The sequence below is a fragment of the Odontesthes bonariensis genome, chromosome 3 (genome assembly GCF_027942865.1).
Source record: "Odontesthes bonariensis isolate fOdoBon6 chromosome 3, fOdoBon6.hap1, whole genome shotgun sequence".
NCBI classification, from domain to species: domain Eukaryota; kingdom Metazoa; phylum Chordata; class Actinopteri; order Atheriniformes; family Atherinopsidae; genus Odontesthes; species Odontesthes bonariensis.
In genome coordinates, this window is record NC_134508.1 from 39,062,788 (window position 1) to 39,083,853 (window position 21,066).

At 41.7% G+C, this 21,066-nt stretch overlaps 1 protein-coding gene and 1 long non-coding RNA gene across 2 annotated transcripts; one reads left to right on the forward strand and one right to left on the reverse strand.

The window, feature by feature from the left end:
• Positions 1-5,180: 5,180 nt before the first annotated feature.
• On the reverse strand, positions 5,181-5,586 carry LOC142377932 (uncharacterized). The gene is made up of 3 exons (XR_012769568.1): positions 5,524-5,586; positions 5,354-5,431; positions 5,181-5,247 (listed from the first exon to the last, which is right to left on the reverse strand). It is a non-coding gene; the product is annotated as an uncharacterized LOC142377932 (long non-coding RNA).
• Positions 5,587-17,799: 12,213 nt separating this feature from the next.
• LOC142377019 (odorant receptor 131-2-like) lies at positions 17,800-18,627 on the forward strand. Its single transcript, XM_075460730.1, has one exon. It carries the CDS (start codon positions 17,800-17,802, stop codon positions 18,625-18,627), a length of 828 nt encoding a protein of 275 aa, XP_075316845.1.
• Positions 18,628-21,066: the final 2,439 nt, after the last annotated feature.

The following is a 21,066-nucleotide window of genomic DNA, read 5'->3' on the forward strand; positions in this document are numbered from 1 at the left end:
TCAGTTTTGTCTGAATTTAGAAGCAGACAGTTCTGAGTCATCCAGGTCTTTATGTCTTTAAGACATGCTTGTAGTCTGACCAACCTATTGGGTTCATCTGGTTATATAGATAAGTACAGCTGAGTATCATCAGCATAGCAATGGAAATTTATGCCATGCTGTCTAATAATGTTACCTAATGGAAGCATGTATAAAGTGAAAAGAATCGGTCCAAGCACAGAACCCTGGGGAACTCCATGACTTACTCTGGTGTGTAAGGACGATTCTTCATTTACAAGAACAAACTGAAATCTATCAGATAAATATGACTTAAACCAGCCTAATGCATTTCTTTTAATCCCAATAACATGTTCAAGTCTTCTCTCTGATAGAAACAATTTTATTAATAAAGAAGCTCATGAAATCATCACTGCTGAGAGTTAAAGGAATAACTGGCTCAGCAGAGCTCGGACTCTTAGTCAGACTGGCTACAGTGCTGAAAAGAAACCTGGGATTATTCTTATTCTCTTCTATCAATGATGAATAATAAACAGTTCTAGCTTTACGAAGGGCTTTCTTATACATTGTTAAACTATCTTTCCAGACTAACTGAGACTCTTCTAAATTAGAGGAACGCCACTGTCTCTCCAGCTTTCTTGCAGTCTGCTTTAAAGCACGCAGCTGTGAATTATACCAAGGAGCCAGCCTCTTCTGACTGATTACCTTCCTTTTCAGAGGGGCAACATTGTCCAGGGCTGTACGCATTGAAACTATAGTGCTGTCAACAAGAAAGTCAAGTGCTGCTGGAGTAAAGTTTAGGGAGTCGTCCTCTGTCATTTCTGCACATGGCAGTGAAGAAAAGGATGATGGAATTAATTCTTTAAATCTGGTTACAGCATCCTCTGATAGACACCTTCTATACGTAAATTTCTTCTCAGAAACTGTATAGTCAGTAATGTAAACTCAAAGGTTATCAGAAACCTTTGAGTTTACATTCCTGCTGGGCCGCCACTCGGGCCTCGAACCCGCTTAATAAATGTTCCAGGCCACTCTGCTAGTTGGCCTCTATTACAAAAGCTTACCTTTCACAACATGCCAAGGGTCAAACTGGTGCTGTATGTCGGAGTACTGTTCTCTCACAAGCTTCCTGATGGAAGGGGATCTGTCTGTAGTGATGACATCCACTCTCACTCCTGCCTGCAGCAAACAGTCCAGGCACCTCTGAAAGCCCAGTTTCTCCATGGCTGGTGAACTTGTGGTCTCTGACACCTTTGTACAGTAATGACAACCAGTATACATGACATTACTTCAATTTATACCGTTTATACCACCAATCAATCACTTTACATCATCCACCCCCCACCTACATAAACAACTGAAATGAAGGAAAATTTATATAAAAAAATTATAAAAATGAATGTATTTTAACCTGCACTAAATCCACCATGATTATTTCTTTAGTTTCGTTGTTCATGAAACTGTACGTTGTGTACTTGGCGCTGTGCCCAGGTGAATCCGAACGACCATCACCGCAGATTGAGAGTCCTTCATCAACAGACAGTATTTGGAGATTTCTGATGGTCTCTTCTTGATAGTCACGATAAGCTTGCTCAATCACTGGTACAAGGTAGACTTTTTGCAGCTCAAAAAATGTGGTCTTCTGTGGGATTTGCAGATTGAGTACTTCCGCCCAATCAGAGATTTCAGTGAATGTAGAACCCGTGAACATGATGGATGAGGCTACCAGTAGATTGTTTTCTGCCATTCCACGCCGTAGAGGACATGACTCCCATTCACCCGAGTGTCCTTTCAAACACATCCACTTGATATGAATACGGCTCCCAGTAGTGGTGACTTTCTTGTCTTCCTCTTCAATCACAGTTCCACACTGGTGGCATGTCTTGAAGAGCTGCATAAGATTGAATTCGTTGACAATCCATTTCTTCTGTGACCAGTTGTTGGCTGCTGGAGAAGAGGGTACCGCTGTTTCTGCTTTATCACTGCCTGAGGTAGGGGAGCTTGACGTGCTGGTAATTGGGGCGTAACTGCTGTCAATTGGGTGGATAGAGCCCTCAAATGAAGCCATGTTCTGGTCCTGTGGGTTGCCATGGCTTTCCAGTGTTGTTTCCTTCTTTGAAAACAAAATAATAAACAAATATCAAGTGTTACAAAAGTGCAATGAAAAACAAGCTTATAAACAGTGAGCCTGAATAGAGTGCATATGAACTATATAAAAACCTGTGTCAAAGGCACTGCATTGTCATTTTATCCACATTAATATCCATACTTACAGTGGCAGTGTCATTATCTTTTTACTAGTGCTAAATCATTCAGCAGAGCTAACTTGAAATAGCAGACCAAAAAGTATGTACAGAAGGGTACGAGATAACATTGAAATGGGAGATGATTTATAAGGTGATGAGTGCAACAGTGTAGCAACATTGTCACCAGTGTACGATCATCAATTTCAAACTTTTAGTAGTCTTTCTTTGAGCTCAATGCCTTACTTGTGGTGTTGGCAGTTGAACATCTGTTGCCTGGCCTGCCACTACGCCATGGAGCTCCTGTAAAATAAACAGAAATGAAGTTGACATGTTGTCTCAGATCACAAACTTATGAATGAATTAATCATAAAAATCAACCAAATACCTAGTTGATCTGAGAGGAGGAAAAGCATAATAGAGGCCAGATGACGAGCGCTGCTTCGTTGGACGCGGCAATGGCTTCTCCGGGGAAGTTTGGAAAAACTCCAGCCCACCAGAACACCTGGCTGTGTCCATGGAGGATGATGGTCCAGAGGGGTACTTTTTTGGTGTGGACTGTACTGCAGCATCCATCCCCTGTGCGAACTTTTCAGATAATAACATTTTTAAATGAATGATATTGAAAGCTGACATGAATGCACAAATAAAATAAGATCACAGAGAGACTTTGTCTGTCAAAAGGAAAGCCATGGTGTATTGGTTAGGAAGCTGGACTGAAAATCAACCCACCCTTACTGATCCCTACTTCCCGCCAAAGCCAATGCTTTCTGTCTGACTTTGTCTACTGTCCAAAGAACTGTCAATCCCTGCCGTATCTTCGAAACATATGTAATAGTTTGGTCGTTACTAGATGACCCGTGAATGTACAGAGCATTGAAGAACTTGGTGTTGGCGAACAGAACAATGCACTCATCTCTTCTAAAAACATCCACCAATTCCACCTCGTCTAAAAAACATTCCATGTACGAGCGACATGTTTCACAATGTCAACCCAGATCACATAGCGTTACGAGTAGCTAATTACATGGGAATACGGTTTAGCAAATAATTTCTAATGCCCTTTGTTACAGCAATTACACAAAACAACAGTAAAGCATCACAGCATGCAATTACGAAAAGTGGAACTGTAGGTTGCCTAAGTTTTGGCTAACGTAAGCGAAGTCATTATCACTGACCCACTGGGCTACCATCATAGAAGCAGAAAGTATGTACAGCAACAAACCTGTTCCTCGGAGACTGTTGGTACCGTTGCTTCTTGTACACCTAGGAAGGCGGTTGGCACCGCAGACACTTTTAGAGTTATGTTTGCGAACTTCGAGAAGGACTTTGTGAAGTCGTCAGGACTGAAATGATCACTGCAGATCACCCGGGTACGTAGCGTCTCCATCGGCGTGTTGATGTCTAGTCCTGCAGCCAAGAGTTTGGCTCTTTCCACATCTTTTACCGGAAAATAGTGAAAACTTGCCGGTACCCTTCTGTGGGCTTTATTGTTGCAGTTTATATATGCACATTGATGTACCATGTTGCGATGTCGCTGTTTTTTAATCAACTATTCGATCCGAAAGCAAGTTGTAGAACTAGCCTTGCTAAGCGACGTCTCTTGCGCCTCACCTGTTGATGACAGTGTGGTTACATCACAACTGAAGACAGCAAGGTAAAATTCCGCTGACCCTGAGAAAATAGTCCCTCAACATTCTAAAATTCAGGCAGTGCTAGGTCGATTTTATTTCAAACCTCATTATATGAAGAAAAACATTAACATTTGGAGCCTGGCAAAATAACGGTTTTGTTTTGAATGTTGTTTAAACTGGATAAGACTGTTTTTGGGACAGGCTAGAGCATAGCCGTTCACTTTCGTTAGCTTAGCAACAGGGATATGGGATTTCACAAGGACTGCATGGAATGCAAAAAAAAACGTTCTGGACACATTTCTTACACCCTGGCTGACTTGGAAATGAGGTCCTGTGTCCAAAATCCCGGATGGTCACTTTAATGTTGGCCTGTTGGGAATTTGATATACGTGGCTGCGGATAATTCTGTCTGTTCATGGCTCGGCTCAGGGTAGACTGGCACAGTCCCAATCGGTTGGCCACCTGCCCCTGGAATGCTCCGGTTGGAACCCCAGTGTGCACATCAACTGTGGGCACAGGCAGCGCATGGCTCCTCGCTGTGTTGCGCTCCAACGCCGGTCGCAGCTCTGCGCACAGTTCTAGGAGGATTTCCCTCAAAACGGCTAATGAGTAATCAGTCGCCATCATATGCCAACTAATCCTCTCTGTTGTAGTGAACACACGCTCTCTTCGAATTGCACCATTTGCAAAGTCTTCTAATACTTTTAAAGCAGCCATTGTTTTTAATGGTATGCATTGCACCACTTTGCACTGCTTTTATATCCACTCCTGTAAATGGAGACACATGGGTGTATTAATTGTTTATCAGCATTAATTGTTCATCTATCTCAAATGTACACATCACTGTCTGAGAACTAATTGTTTTCACATTTATTTATTATAACAGTTTCCCAACATCACCTTAGGTGTCGCCAAAGAATCAACAGCTGCAGAAACGTGCGTACGCCAGCCCTGAAGCTGCCGTGAGGCACCGCACATTTCCACGGTCTTTTCGTTCTTGATACATCTGATCGTTGACGTGAAAAGGTGCGTCCGCCACTATTTTGTGCGTACGCACGCTTTGTACATGAGGCCCTAGGTCTACTGTAGCGGACTTCCAGAGTTCCTCCTCGGCCGCTACTAGCAAACTCTGTCTCGCTTCCAATAGCTGTAAAAAACAAATAAATAAAGGCAATCAGCACTGTGCTATGCACTCCGTATGGACACAACACATCTATCAATGCATCTGAAAAATAGTCAACAAAAAAGTCTTACCCTCTTTCTTCTCGACCTACTCCGAGCTGAAATCTTCGTAGCTTCCGCCAGCCCTACAAGTCCTGGCTGGTTATATTGGAAACTCCAGCGTATGCTTTCAAAGTACGTCTTACAGGCGGCTGGAAAAAAATTTAAATGAGAGTGGAATTAATAAAAATCAAACGTAAGTCACTGTAACATCAAGCAAGGAAGGAGAATCAGTAAAAAAAAAAAGAAGTTACTTACACACAATTTCGTCATTATCAGCATGGTGTAAATCTGGACAAAAAAGAGGTGACGGCCTCGTTGTGAGGAGAGTTTAGCCTGTGAAAACAAATTATACAGTTAAGATCGGTAACTATTAACGTGTCCATTTCCTTATACAGAAGAATGAAAGCATATTATTTAAATCTTACCCTTGCTCCGGATCGCAGCGCCTAGTATTGGTCTCCGAGTTGTGAAGTCGGCGTACGGCTTCCTGTAAATTACAAGACAAAAAAAATACACTTTAATAAAGAAACTTACACTGCTTCTGTTGTTCTTTTGCAAGGCTACTAGGCTACTTTTAGCTTGGTCTATAATAGGCAACCAACAGTTTCTTGTGGTCGGTCTGGCTGGAAGTTGGTCGCGTTCAACCAGAGGAGTTGAGGCGGGAGAGCTAAATGCGAGACGCCGTCCAGCCACGGCAGCAAAACCACAGAAACTGGGGATGAAGGTCTGAGAGCTAGCTAGGTACGATAATGTTTGTGTGCTAGTCATGCACGTAGCCGTGGCCATGACCTCTCACGTGATGAGGAGTAGAAGGCTCGTCGGGCTCCTCCAATCACATGCAAAGTTATTGTTATACGGAAGGCTCGCTCTGGCTCGCGTCTATAGCCCCTTTCACACTGCAACCCGCTACCTTAAGGCGTTAGCATGGTTGCCGCGTCTGTCACGGCGGTGACGGACCGTGACATCAAAATGACGTTTCAGGCCTGGCGCTTGCCTTGAAAAGACGGCGCTGCGCGTTGTCGTTCACCAGTCGATTTTTGTAACTTGGCTGCGCCGAGAACAACGAACCAGATGGACCGATGTGAGACCGGCTCAGACAGGAGGTGCGTTTGTACAGGCAGCTGTACGAAACTGCAGTGAAACAGCACAGGGAGAACGTAAACTCCCAAAACTGGTGCACAGAGATCAGTGATGTGCCAGTTCACAGCTTTTCTGAACTAGTTCAAGTTCAGTTCATACATGCTCAAAGTGAACAGTTCACATTCAAAGTTCACAATTTTAATTCTGAACTAGTTCAAAGTTCAGTTCATTTTACTTTTTTCGTGAGATATTCAAATAAATACTTTTTTCACACTACGAGCTAGAAATCACTATACACTCTTTGAAACTGCTCATTGTAGACATTTGCTCATGACACTGCAATTGTGGGTTTCTTACCAGGTGATGAAACTTGCAGCAGTACAGACAAGGTAGACCAGTTCTATACTTAGTGCAATGAAATCTACCAGCATTTAATTAAAAAAAGAATATATAATATGAAATGCCGTCGGGGTTTTGGTTTGCAAGAGTGTAAAATTGTTTTAAATGTTCATAAGGAGAATCGGTGTCTGTCTCCGTGCCATCACTTCCACAGCCTTTTTTTTTAAAACTGCAGCGCTTTCTCTCACTCTCGTCATTGGTCTGTCACTCTCTCTCTCTCTCTCTCTCTCTCTCTCTCTCTCTCTCTCTCTCTTGCTCCTCCAGCCCTCCGCGCTCTCGTCGTTGCCTGCTACGCGGCGTTGCTATGCCTACCCCGCTCTGCTGCAATTCATCACGGGTAACGTCATGCGGAAGCCAGTATGCTATTCAACTATTCTCAGCCGGACACTACGTTGCCCGCAATGCATTGCGCTCACAATGTCAAAACCATTTCTGTCTGGTGATACATGATTTAAGCGGCACCAGCGAGAATACAGGAGGGAGGAACTTTCTCTCGTTGCGTTTCAAAAGAGAAAACAGATGTCACTCAGTTTTCATTGGAAAACAAATTCCAACGTTAATTTATAGTGATGACTACCGTTCATGACACATAATGTGAACTAATTCACGTTCAAGCTCTTTATTAAAAAATGTGTTGCGTTCAGTTCAACGTTCACGAAAAAAAGAGCGTGTTCAATGAACGCGTTCTTTTGAACTCGTTCACGCACAACACTGACAGAGATTGGCAGAACTTTGGGGAAAGAGGGATAGTTCTGTAAGAATATGTGGAAGCAGTTACGGGACAGATACATGAAGGCAAAGAAGAGGGCAGAGACTCTGTTGATGCCGGGGGCTTCAAACCTTCACCTCTATTAACTGAATTAAAAAATTAAAATGATCCGAATACTGCAGCAGTATCATTAATTACAGTATTCTTGCTCTTGACAGCAGCATTGTTTTCTTCTCCACTTTCGTGGTTGTAGGGTAGCGGTAACCTTCACGTAGCAGCGCCACCTCTGTGACGGAGAAAATTGCAACTACTGGTGCATCGACTTGCGCTGCTTGCGCCACTATACATGGTGGGCACGAAATCGTGACGTCATCAACACCGCTCGCGCTAGCAGACACGGCAACCATGCAAGAGCTTTTAGCGGGTCCAAATTGCACCTTCGACCCGCGCCGAGCAATAGCCGCTTTCGGACAGACCGTTCTAAGAAAGTAGTTATCAGAACTACCCTCCTCGAATTTCGTTCTGATAACTATCCTTCCCCAGCGGAACTGTTTCAGTCTGCATTCGCACATGAGTCGGGACCTGATAGGGACTGATGCGCCGCGCGCATCCGTCTGCTTCAGTGACGTGTTAGCCGTTAGCCGTTTAGCGCTACATTCAAACACAAAACAAAACGGTAAAAGTAAGGACAGTAGAAAAAACACCACCAAGAAGCTAATATGGAGACCGGGGAGGCCACCGTGTTTATGGTCTGCATGAGGGTGATATTAATCATGGACAATGACATCAGGCGTCTAGAGGCTGGAAAAGCTCACAGAGAGAGTCAGGAGGCGCTCTCCCATCTTTCTCGCCAGCCCTTCCAGCAGCGGTCCATCTTTCACCGTCCCCGAAATGTGGCGGTAAATAACGTCCTCTGCTCGGAAGCTGAGGAGCTCGCGGACCTCCTTGTCTCCCCAGTTGGCCATATTAAAAAATGTCTCCAACTTGATGTAGGCTAAAACAGAGTAAAACTTGTCCTCACCTGTCGCTGTTGTTCTGAATCAGCTGTCCATTCTGTCTTTTAAACTCCTCACGTCACGCCCACGTCCGACCCCCGTCAATTGCTTTCACACCAAACTTGGCTTGGCAAAAAGACTAGGGTCCGACGCGGGTCGAAAGGCGAGTCGAGTTGACACTCCAGCCCGGGTATTCAGCGGACACGCTAAATTTGCGAATTAAACGCGGGTTATTCGTCAGTGTGAAAGGGGCTTATGATATAAAAAAAGGTGTGCCTGTGAAACTCTTGTTTGTTGAAAGATGGAAGTCCCAAGACGGAAGGAAAGACCTCGGTGCTTCTGTGAACATTGTTATGGTAAATTTGATGTCTGCTAACCTTTTGTCTCTTAGATGACACCTTGTTGTAAATCCAATATCTGCAGACCATTCGTCTCTTGATTAACACATAGACAATAATCATTTAAATGACCATTGTCTCCGGATTCTGCATCTCCCCAAAGTGCGAGACTTTCCCCCAGGAGGTGTGGCAAGGAGACAGAAGAAGAAATACACACCTGAAAGAACAAAGCCCCTTCCTCTTGTATAAATGCTTTTGATTCCCCTTGTTCTGGGTCTTTTCTCACCATGAACGCTGACTGGTGAGGACTGACCTCTTTTGCAGAAGAAAATAAACACGTGGCCGGCCGGCTGGCAGAAACATTGAAAGTCTCTATTTCACTTCTCATCAGATGTAATAGGAAGGTAAGCAAAATCTTAATCGGGAGTGAAGACAGAATTTCCACGACAGTTTTGGCGTTGTCTCGGGAGGATTCACGCGCAATCGTTCGGGGCAAGACACGGGAAGCGATTGGCCGTCCTGGATTATATCATTCAGCCTCCGAACGTCTGTTTAGTTTTTAAGACGAGAGGGCTAATCGTGTATTTGTCCTGAATCGTTGCCGCTGAAATCCCACGGACATAATTCAGCGAAAAACCATCTGGTGAGTACTGAAATATTGACTTCTAAATTATTATTTCAAATTTGGGTTTTAGCATTTCCATTTCTCATGATCTTAGCAGGTGGCAAAGTTTTTTGCTGCTTGTGAACTTAAGAAAACGAAGCAGAGGGACGTTAAATGTTGTAAATGTTTGTCTAATGTAGTTTTTTGCTGCTTGTGAACTTAAGAAAACGAAGCAGAGGGACGTTAAATGTTGTAAATGTTTGTCTAATGTAGTTTTTTGCTGCTTGTGAACTTAAGAAAACGAAGCCGGAGTGAATGTGTTTGTAATGTAGTTTTTTACTGCTTGGGAACTTAAGAAGAACGAAGCAGGAGAATAATCAGTCGTAAGACGCTTCCTAGTTGGGTTGGGAAGCAAGGGTCCCCGTTGAGGGAGCGCGGCCTCCGGGGAGGGCCACTTGTTGACGTTATGAGAAAGAAATGTGAGGGAATAAGGTTAAAATATCAAAATGTTTGGGTTCCCAATAGGGGGTCCTTTAGTTTAAAAGACATATCAAAGTTAAAAGAAAAACTGAAGAAAAGGGAACGGGAAATAATAAGACAGAACAAAATTCAAAGAGATTGTTTACAAAGGTGGAGGACAGAGGCAGAGATACGAGGTGAGAGATATACACAGATACCGATTCCATTTACATGCGAAGGAGTTGAAACCAATGGCGGCTGCATTCTAATCTCAACGCACCAACTCCTTCACACACCTCGTCTACCACACCCTGAACATGACTTTTGCTAACCAACGGAAATTGCAAACTTTAACATGCTTCTGAGTTTTGTTTCAGCCAAGAGAAGCAAACGACTTTAAGACACCAGAGGACCTGGAATGCATTCCTTATGTGCCACCTGGTGAATCATATGAGGAAGGATGGTTAAAGGAGAGGTTTGATAAACTCGCATTGAAACACATTTATTGGACACAACATAAATGTGCTCTAGTAGTCTTGTAGCGGCCATATGCCTTGTCATGTGTTTTTTGTAATAGCTTTATTTTGACGTTCACTGCGGTGTGTCACGTGAGGGTAGCGTATCAATTTGTTTTGTATTTAGGCACCTGTGCACCTGTGCACCTGTTTACTGGCTGGGAGAGGGGCAGGCATGGGAGAGCACAATTTTTGTTGACCGCATCACTAGATGGAAACATTGCTCTCTTTACGCACTATAGCACTTTAACTCTCACCGGCTGCGCACTGCACGGTGGCGGTTTTAGATAGGCGTTTTAACTTTTTTATTTGAGCTTTTAACAACTAATAAAGGACATCAAAGAAGAGACAAGTGTTTGCGCGTCAGCCATTGAACTCCCACGAAAGCCTCTCGGTGGCACTTAGCTTGTAGCCACCACAAGTCTCATTCAGGCCCACACATTCCACTAGAAAAACACACATCAGATAGTTGGGAAGATTTAAGCCCCGTTATGAAATCATGTAAGCGTGCAGCCGATTAGCAAGAAAATCTTATCAATCTCGTTCATTTTTCTCACCTACACTGCAGTGGTACAAGAAAGAAAGAAAGAAAAAAAAATGAAAAAGTGATATCTTTGTGCACACCCAAAGGAAAATCCAGCTGGTAACTAAAAGCACTTCTAAAAAACTTTTGTTGTTTGTCCAAAGAAAACACTGTACTCAAACAGCCTTACAGGAGGTCTCCAAGTCACTGTGGACTGTCGGTAAGTATGATGTTCTTCAAAGTTTGTGAAAATGTTGTCATCACTCCAAAATCAGACTTTAAACTTTGTAATTCAGTTAAACAAGAAGTCATCGATTCTTTGAGTCTCTTAAGACAGCAGGAGGCGTGTTGTTCAGGGGCTGCAAACAGCACACAAGGCCATAAATTCACACGTCTGTTTCAAGAATACTGTGAAAGCCAATGAAGCGCTCAGACAGTCTTGCATCCTTTGTTTTCTCTCCAGACACTACTTCGTTACAATATGCTGATGACCTAAAGATTTGCATCCCACTTTGCAGGTCTATTCTGATGTAACTCTCCTGGTCCCGTGCTGTGTCCAGAATTTCACTTGAACAAAAGACTTCCCAGCTCTTCACAGCATGATGGCTACAATACAACATAATGCTTTTAGATAATCTGATGACATTTTTTTTCCATCATGACAAAAATTTCAGGAAATGCAGGCGAGGATGCCGCTGGCTGCAAACAGAGCGACATTCCAACACACTGCCACTGATTTGTATCAATTCCTGTTACCTTTCCCAACTTTCTTACAGCAACACAGCCCTTCGCCACACCACAGGAAAGGTGCAGTGCCACACTAAAGGAAGCTGTGTGGTGTGGACCTGACGATAAATCTTTCCTGCCTAAACATTTCTTTCCTCACTTTGCATAACTGACACATGGGTTGAACCATGTGTCAAAAGGGGGGAATAATGCCATAACCCAACACTGTTTTCACTAAAGGATTTTCAGATTTTCTTCAAGTTTCGTCAATCATGAATGGTTTGTGCAACGCATAACAGGTAAAACAAAACGATCACACCCACTCACCCACCACAGACAAACCATTTGAACACCTGATGATAGATTTAATAATTGCTTAGTAATAGATCGACATGTGGTCGAACTGAATTGAAGTATTCCCAGCACAATACCAAAAGAGGCTCTGCTAACAGAGATTATTCCCAGCTCACTTTGTCAATTCTGCAATAACCCAAATTAATACATTTCTTGCTATTAACCTCAAACAACATTGTTTATAACACCCTGCCAGAAAATGACACTCTAAAATAAAGTTAGCGTAGTGTTGTGAGGAAACAGGACAGCCATGGACAAAAGCCTATTGTCCTTATGCATATTAGAATAAGGAAAACATCTAACATTCACATGAGACCCTTTGCAATTCTTTTACACACTGAGTCTGTAACCAGGCCACTCCATTCCACTCACACAAGGAAAAATGTTACAATATTGCAAAAACTTATTCTGTCTCTCTGTGTCAGCAGGTAAAATCAACATCAGCTTCCACATCACGCCATGACTTCCAGCCTGACGACTGGGTGATGGTGGAGGGCCTGAGAAGGAAGCACCGGCATTTCAAATGGTAACGAGATCCATTCCAGGGCCTTCTGATGACGCATACCGCTGTGAAGATTACAGAGAACGACACGGGTTCATGCCAACCACTGAAAGAAGATCCCTCAGCCAACGGAGGAGCCAAGCTGCCAACCGGAACGACAAGGAGGAACACACGCAGAGGATGAACAACACGAGGACAAATGGTGCAAGGACGCACAGACGCCGAGGAAGATGGATGACATCAGGAACGAACGGTGCAAAGACGCACAGACGCCAGAGAGGACGACGCAAGGAATCAACTCAATAAACGCCAACTAGACGTGTTTCAACAAACTACACCATTTTTCTTTAAGGTTGTTTTGTTTTCTGTTAGTGATTAGTTCTACTCAATTGAAAGAAAGTGGTTGATGATTTCTAATTTTTATCTTTTTAAAATTCTATTTCAAAATTGTTTTCCTTCAGTTTTTACATTATTTCATTTGTTTTAAATTCTTTTTAGTTTTCATTTTATTTTTAGGGTTGTTTTCTATCAAATGATTAATTTAATCACAAGAGGGGAGTGTTATGGTAAATTTGATGTCTGCTAACCTTTTGTCTCTTAGATGACACCTTGTTGTAAATCCAATATCTGCAGACCATTCGTCTCTTGATTAACACATAGACAATATTCATTTAAATGACCATTGTCTCCGGATTCTGCATCTCCCCAAAGTGCGAGATTTTCCCCAAGGGGTGTGGCAAGGAGACAGTTGAAGAAATACACACCTGAAAGAACAAAGCCCCTTCCTCTTGTATAAATGCTTTTGATTCCCCGGCCGGCCGGCAGAAACATTGAAAGTCTCTATTTCACTTCTCATCAGATGTAATAGGAAGGTAAGCAAAATCTTAAAAGGGAGTTAAGACAGAATTTCCACGACAACATTGCAACTATGAACTCTCTCATTCATAGTTTTATGACCACAGAAGGCGCTATTTCAAAAATGGAGTTTGGGAGAGAAAATCCAAAAGCATTCATTAATATTGTGGATGGTAATACATCCACTGTGCATTTAAGTAAGACCAAAGAAAAGGTCACTGTAGTCATGCCACTATGCACAGTGGTTGAGCTCTAGGATGACAGGGACAACAAGAAAGCAGACATTCCCAGCTGCACTCCCCCTCCAGGCAATTGCATTCCCACCCATAGCGTCTTATTCTTATGTGTAGCCTTAATTCTATTCTTACTGTTCTGTATTTTTTATTCTTTTTTGTGTTATTGTTGAGTATTGTACTTTGAGAGCAAAGATTAACCAGAGTCAAATTCCTTGCTTGTTCACGCCAACCTGGCCAAAAAAGCTAATTCTGATTCTGATTTTGTGTATCTTTTTTTACATAACATTTGCCATTGCTAATGACATACACAGTAGTTAATCTAGCATACTTTCATTAAATAAATCAATTCAAGCTAAAATGTAAGAGTCTATAATTAGGCTATACTTAGCCTGATCTATTTGTACCAGAGATTTTACCTTTTAGAAAAATCTCACCTGCAACCCTGATTTGCATTTGTATAGCCTCCCCTAGAATTAGGAGCAGGGGGGTAATAGGGGGATGACTGCCAAGCCAGGCCTACGTCAACTTCCGGCAAATTCACGGCAGTTTTCTGCATTGCCTGCAAATTGCCGTAAACCGCCGTAAACCTGAAATTTCACGACAATCTACACTGCCACATACTGACGAAAATCCCACTTTTCATGCAGTGTGATAAAACATAAAACTAAAAACATGGGGAAAATCCCATGGGCGTGACACATTCATCTATATCATGGGTCTCCAACGCGTCGCTCGCGAGCTACCAGTAGCTCACCGCCCCTTTCCAAGTAGCTCGCCAAAGGGCCAATGAATCATACATTAATTTGAAAACTTGATTGTTCTCTCGGCAAATCTACTTAAATTTGTGTCCAATCAAAATTCACAGTGTCCTTCCAACACTCCCAATAGTTATTTGCCAGTCAGTGGTGATGTGAGAAGGTAGCCTAGAAATCTAGACGCCCTTAGCGACCGCAAATTGAATTTGCTCCCGGGCTGTGTAGTCACTTGTGGTCGTTTTGCGAGGCTGAAAATTGAAACTTAATCGGGCCAATCAAATCGTGAGGAGCGGGGTCGGAGGCCGGGCTACCTAGTGACGACAGAGGTGCTACGTTTCAGTGAGAGGTAAACAATGGCTGCGCCCAGCGAACAGTCTTTCGAGTTGGCTGACATATGTAAATGAGAAAATTAACCACCTGAACCTACAGTTACAAGGCAAAGGTAAAAATATATGTGACATGATCAGTGCTGTCAAGGCGTTCAGTGCAAAACTGTCATTGTACATTCAGCAAGTGAAAAGCAGAAGATTTCAGCACTTCCCCTCTATCTCAAAGATGCTGGACAGTCACACAGGTGCAGCCAGCGTTTTAAATGTGTCCAAGTATTGTGACCTCTTATCAAGCCTTGGACAGGAGTTTGCTGACAGATTCAGTGACTTTGAGAAACTTGAGCCCTGTGTGACATTTATGGCCAACCCTTTCATGAATGTGGACATAAGTGAGATTTCAGGACAGATGGCTGAACTTTTCTGTGTCGATCCTGAGGAAATGGAAATGGAGGTTATAAACCTTCCAAACAATGTGCAGTTAAAGTCTCAGCAGCATTCACAGCATTTCCGGAGCTTGGTAGAGCCATATGATTATGAAAATCTTCACCAAGCAGCTCTGAAAATGTCTGCTTTGTTTGGGTCTGCATACCTCTGTGAGTCAGCTTTTTCTGACATGAATGTCCTGAAATCAAAGCTCAGAACGAGACTGACTGATGAACATTTAAATGACTCCATAAGAGTGAACTTAAGTGGATACAATCCAGCATACACCTCTCTTGTTGACTCCTTGCAGTGTCAGTCATCTCACTCGCTAAAAAATGCTGAACTTCTGAACACATTCACACTCACACACCTTCACTGCTCAATATTGAACTGAACTCAATGGTTTTTATTGTGAATGCAATTTTTATTCTTTATTTTTGATGTTTTAATACAGAATGTGAGATGTGGACAGTAACATATTGTAAATGTTCAGGAAAATAAGGCTTATTGAGTTTGTTTGTTCAAAATGAGCGATGATAATAAATGTTACAAAACATGTAAACAAGACTTGTTAATACTGTAAATATAAGTAGAAGTAGAACTGAAACATGTTATAAAGGGTTAAAAGAAGGTGGATTCTGAGATGAAAAAAAATCTATGCCCTGAAATCTTTCTCTCACAGACAGAGTTTTAAACAAGTTTTGAAAAAAGGTCAGATCCACATGTACGTGTATTTGTTCAAAGAATCGCTTTCAGTAATTCTGTCTCTGCTTACAACAACAATGGATTCAAAATCAATCAGCCAAGATGTCGCTGAAGTATCGATTCATTAAAGGTTTAGGAATGAAAGTCCTATTTTACAATTTCTCCATTTTCAAAACTTAAAAACTAATAATTAGAAATATAACGATTTCTTTTGATACTTGATACTTTGATATCAATACCACTGACGTCCTGAAATCTGTCCTCAGTTTTCGACCTCTGTTGTGTATTTGGGTCATTATCCATCTCTACAGTATAAAATCATCAGTTTAGCAGCATTTGCTGACTCGAAGAAGAATGTGCTGCTCTTGACTGGACTGGCAATATGTCCAGGGTGCACCCTGCCTTATGCCCAATGACAGCTGGTGGGCTCCAGCCTATGAATTTGAATTAAATTTACACTTGTTTGGCCATAATTCATAAAAACATTACTTCTTTTTCAGTGCAACGACAGCTGGAGTGTCTTATTTTTTTTTTTGGAGCTGTACATAGTTCAAAGGGATTGAGCTGTGAGGACTTGTTGGCAGTTTGCAGTCCTCAAAGGGTGTATGTTGATCCAGAAGGTTGTCTTGTTTTCATAGGAGGAAGTTTAGCAATCAGAGCAGACTTGGCCTGTGCAAAGAGGAGCAATAATAGCCGCTTTCGGACTGTAGGAACCTTTGGCAGTTCTAATAACCTTTTAATCCGCGGGGCCGTTTTCTCCCGTGTTCGGACATACAGGAACTCGGGGCTATCTCCCTTAGTTCCTATAACTATTTAGCTCCTTCTCCGAGGTCGGGTCTTTTCATAGTTCTTATAGAACGAACCTAACGGAGGTGTGTGGTGGTTGGTAGCTACGCCCCATGTCATGCTATCACGGCTGAAATGTTTACTCATACAACACAGACAGAACAGGCGCGTGTTTAATAAGTTAAACTTACACTGGTCTCATTTGTCTGCAGGGCTCTGCTCTGCTCTCCTTTCTTCCTTCATGAAATGAAAAAGTATCTCCTGACTCTCTCTGTGAGCTTTTCCAGCCTCGATATTAGACGCCTGATGTGATTGTCCATGATTAATATCACCATCATGCAGACCATAAACACAGTGGCCTCCCCGCTCTCCATATTAGCTTCTTGGTGGTGTTTTTTCTACTCTCCTTACTTTTACCGTTTTGTTTTGTGTTTGAATGTAGCGCTAAACGGCTAACGGCTAACATGTCACTGAAGCAGACGGCTGCGCGCGGCGCATCAGTCCCTATCAGGTCCCGACTCATGTGCGAATGCAGACTGAAACAGTTCCGCAGGGGAAGGATAGTTATCAGAACGAAATTCGAGGAGGGTAGTTCTGATAACTACTTTCTTAGAACGGTCTGTCCGAAAGCGGCTAATAATGTTTGTATATGAATACTTTTTAGTACCAGGGTATTAGTACTTTAGAATGAGGTAAATAGTATACCCTTTATTTTCTTACATTTAAACTTTATAGACTTGTTATAGTAGTCCCAAAAAATAACATTTTGAACATGTAAATTATCATAAAAGGGCTCTTTAATTCATTATTATTGTTAGCCACCTAGAAATAAAGCTTACACTTGAATAACCTATATGATTTAAAATCCATTGTTGAGGCAGACAGAGTTAAAGTTACAAAAAATGTGCTATTGTCCAAGTACTAAAGAATATGACAGAAAAATAAATATTTCCATAAATTATTAATAATTATAATAATAATAAACCAATGTTCCAAAAAAGCAGATAAGAGTTGGAAATGAGTCAGTTATGCATCCTGCCCTTATTCAAATCTAACAGCAGGTTATAGAAGAAATTGAAAAGGACTTAAATAAACACTTGTTTTGTCCTGCAAATTCTCAGTTTTTTTCTAGTGCTGCGCACCATTAGATTACAAGTAAAACATGTCTTTAAATTAATGCTTATTTTACTTATACCAGTAGATTTTTTAACAAGTTCATCAGATATTTTCAGTTGTTTACATGTTGACAGTTGCTGCGAATCGGTTTTTAGCTGAATGCAGTTTGCTTTAGACGCAAGGTGTTGCAATGTCTGCCTTTTTTGCTCTTTACAGAAACAGCTTGAAAGAAACTATCTTAATGTAGTAATTGTAGAAGTATCAATTGAAATATATTCTTTCATATTTTTGAATGACTTTCCTCTCCTCCACTATTTTTATCCAACAGATCTTTACTTCGAACCCCCGTTACATTCTGTTCATCCACCTGGTGATAAATGACACCATCCAGCTGGCCCTATCAACTCTTCTCTTTGTCATCAGATACGCACAACACACTTTCCCTGTGTCGTTCTGCCTGATCATCCTAATCATTACTATCATTGCCACCCTCAACACACCACTAAATTTGGCTGGCATGGCAATCGAGTGCTACATCGCCATCTGCATACCCCTCCGTCATGGGCAGATCTGTACAGTCAAGAAAACCTACATTCTGATTAGTCTGATTTGGGTTGCAAGTGGATTCTCTATTCTACCAGACCTGTTCCTTCTTCTGGCTACAGAACCTCTGCAGTACTTCCACTCCAGAGTGCCATGTTCCAGAGAGTTTGTGTTCAGAAACGAATACAGCCGAAATAAGCGGGATATCTCCTATTATGTTTTTCTTGTCATTGACTGGCTCACACTCCTTTACACATATTTTAGAATTCTCTTTGCTGCCAAAGAAGCAAATCCAGACAACAAAAAAGCCCGAAACACTATTCTTCTTCATGGTTTTCAGCTGCTGTTATGTATGCTTAATTATGTGCGACCCATATTAGAACCAACTCTGCTCTACATTTGGCCAAATAGCTATGTGGGCATACGCTTTGTTTCCTATGTCATCATCCAGATCCTGCCCAGGTTTGTTAGTCCCATCGTCTATGGACTGCGTGACCAAACTTTCAGGAAACATGTGAGAGCCTACCTGCTTTGTAAAGATGGAAGAAGCAGCCATCTGAAAGATGTTGACACCTGAATCATCAGGAAAACTCCGAAACTGCAGTTTCTATTTAAGAACACATTCTGGAAACCCAAATATAAATATGACATCTTCAAACTACACCAATAGTTTAAGCACAAATAAATAAAGCCAATAACAAAACATGAAAAGATGCAAAAGGTTTTGGTGGACTGGGTGTTGAGTGACTTCTTCTAGTTAGAGATTCCAGGTCTTATCTGACTTTCTCCACTTCATTAGGAATAAAATGGTTCGGCAGCCAATAGCATGTTCTTATAACATCTTTTTCTGACAGTACGAATAAATTCATACAAACCAGGGCCGGTTCTAAGCAGGCATATATGAGGGGGCAGTCAGAAATGTGAAGGGGGCATCATGCGTAAACATGAGGCTCCAGCACTTTTTTTTTCTGTGCTTATAGTAACAGTGTTTTCTTCATGGAATTAGGTTGTTAGCTATGTGTCCAACCCCAACCTGGAGAAGTGGATTGCACTTTGTCAGGTCTCTACCTAAAATAAAAAATAAAATATCTTTCATCCAGATTTTAACAACCAACAATATAACCTTTATCTTAACTGGATGGCCTTATTCTCAAATAAATTCGAGAATCCTAGAATAACCCTTTACACACTATAGTCAGTATTGACAAAACTGAAGGGTAGTCTTATAAATAATAATAAAAAATCCCTTCTCAAACTAATTTATAAAACACAACAGAAAGAGAGAAAATTTTATATTTATTTTCTTTCTTTTTTTTTCGGCTTGTTTCTTAGCTACCCAGTATTGGCAGAGATGGTGCATTGCCATTTGAAGTCACTGGGTAGCTGAGCAGGCAGCTTTGGGGAAGCACTTGTTGGGGGAGGTGCAGTCATAGACATTATAATTATAAATTATATTATTATTTATATGTCTATGGGTACAGATGGTAAAGGTGTAGTTAAGCTAGCTGCTGTCTCTGATGTACTAGCAGCAGCATCATTGCTACTACTGTTAGTGCAGGCAGGAGCAGCACTACACTTCACTTAAAATCTCTGAAAAACCGAAGCATTAACTTTCTCTTTGTGAGCTGCTTAAAGCTGGAGTGGAAAATAAGTAAGCTGGCTTTGTTCATACGTCAGGGTGTGTCTGCAAAAAAACGAGAGCGGCCAGTGGAAGCAGCATACGTAATCAACCCACTGACTGAACACCTGCCCAAAAAAAAAAAAGAGAACACCAGTCCTTGTGGTCCCAACATCAGACCAGCCCACTGGGAATTGTCCCAGTCCTCCCGATTAGCCATTTCGGGCCTGGGAGTGTGTGTGCTGCGCAGCCTGTAAAGATACACAGTGGAGGGACAGAGAGATGAGAGGGAGCTGTATCTGGTCCCTTTTTCGGCAAATTTGTCTACAACTGCAGTTACTTTTGTCAACTTGTAATATATTGATTTTGGGGTTACATTAAAATGTGCTTTCTCAACTTCCAAAAATTTTGATTTGAGGGGGCAATGCCCCCTCTTGCTCCTGCGTAGAGCCGGCCTCGATACAAATATAGAATCTCCTCCATCTTGCACTCTCTGTGCACGCCTGTGCCTCTTCAGCGCAGCAACACACAGCCATGTGGGTGCAAGCTAAAGATATTTCTTTGATGTCATTATAAGAAATGAGGGGGACTATAGATAAAAAATAGTGTTGTAAATTCTACATGATTGAACTGAAATATATGAAAATTATTACAAATTAAAGTGTGAAATGTGCACTTTAATCACGTCTGAATTTTTTTATTTAGAATTTCACACGGAGGAGCAGCATGTTTGTATCCATTTTTGTAGCAACAATGCAAGCATAACATTATTAGCTGTGACGTTATCGGGCATGCATTAAGCAAGTTGATACTAGAACGCCCTCTTATGGATGTCAAGACAACCTACTTCTACTTCTGGGTGAGACAGCTTTCTGTACAGCCTACAATCTGAAGCAAATACAAACAGTATCTTTTTTTTCGAATGGAACATCCAAGTTTCTCCATGTTTTAACAGATTTTTTAACTTTGAAGAAAAAGTGAAAGTCTAAGTCTAGGTGTGCATTGGCGTAGATGGCATGTATGACTTCATATGGATTATGATTGTATTACAATGACTTGGATTCTAATTTAGACAAAAATGTGTGTGTTTTACTGGCCTGCCTGAAGTCCAGCTTGATCTCCTGTTGAAAATGTATGAAATATCATGGAGACCCACAGACTGCTGAGCAGCTGAACTCTTGTACTCAGCAAGAATGGACACAGATATCCTCTGAAAAGGATATCCTTCCTCTGTTCCCAAATGCAAAAACATGTGATTAAAATGAAGACTGATCGAACACAACATTAAATTTTACATTTGTGAATATTTTCCAAATACACTCAAGTTGGTTAGTGAACGCTTTGAAAAGATTTAAACGCATCCATTTTCTATACCCGCTGAATCCGTCACTCAGGTCA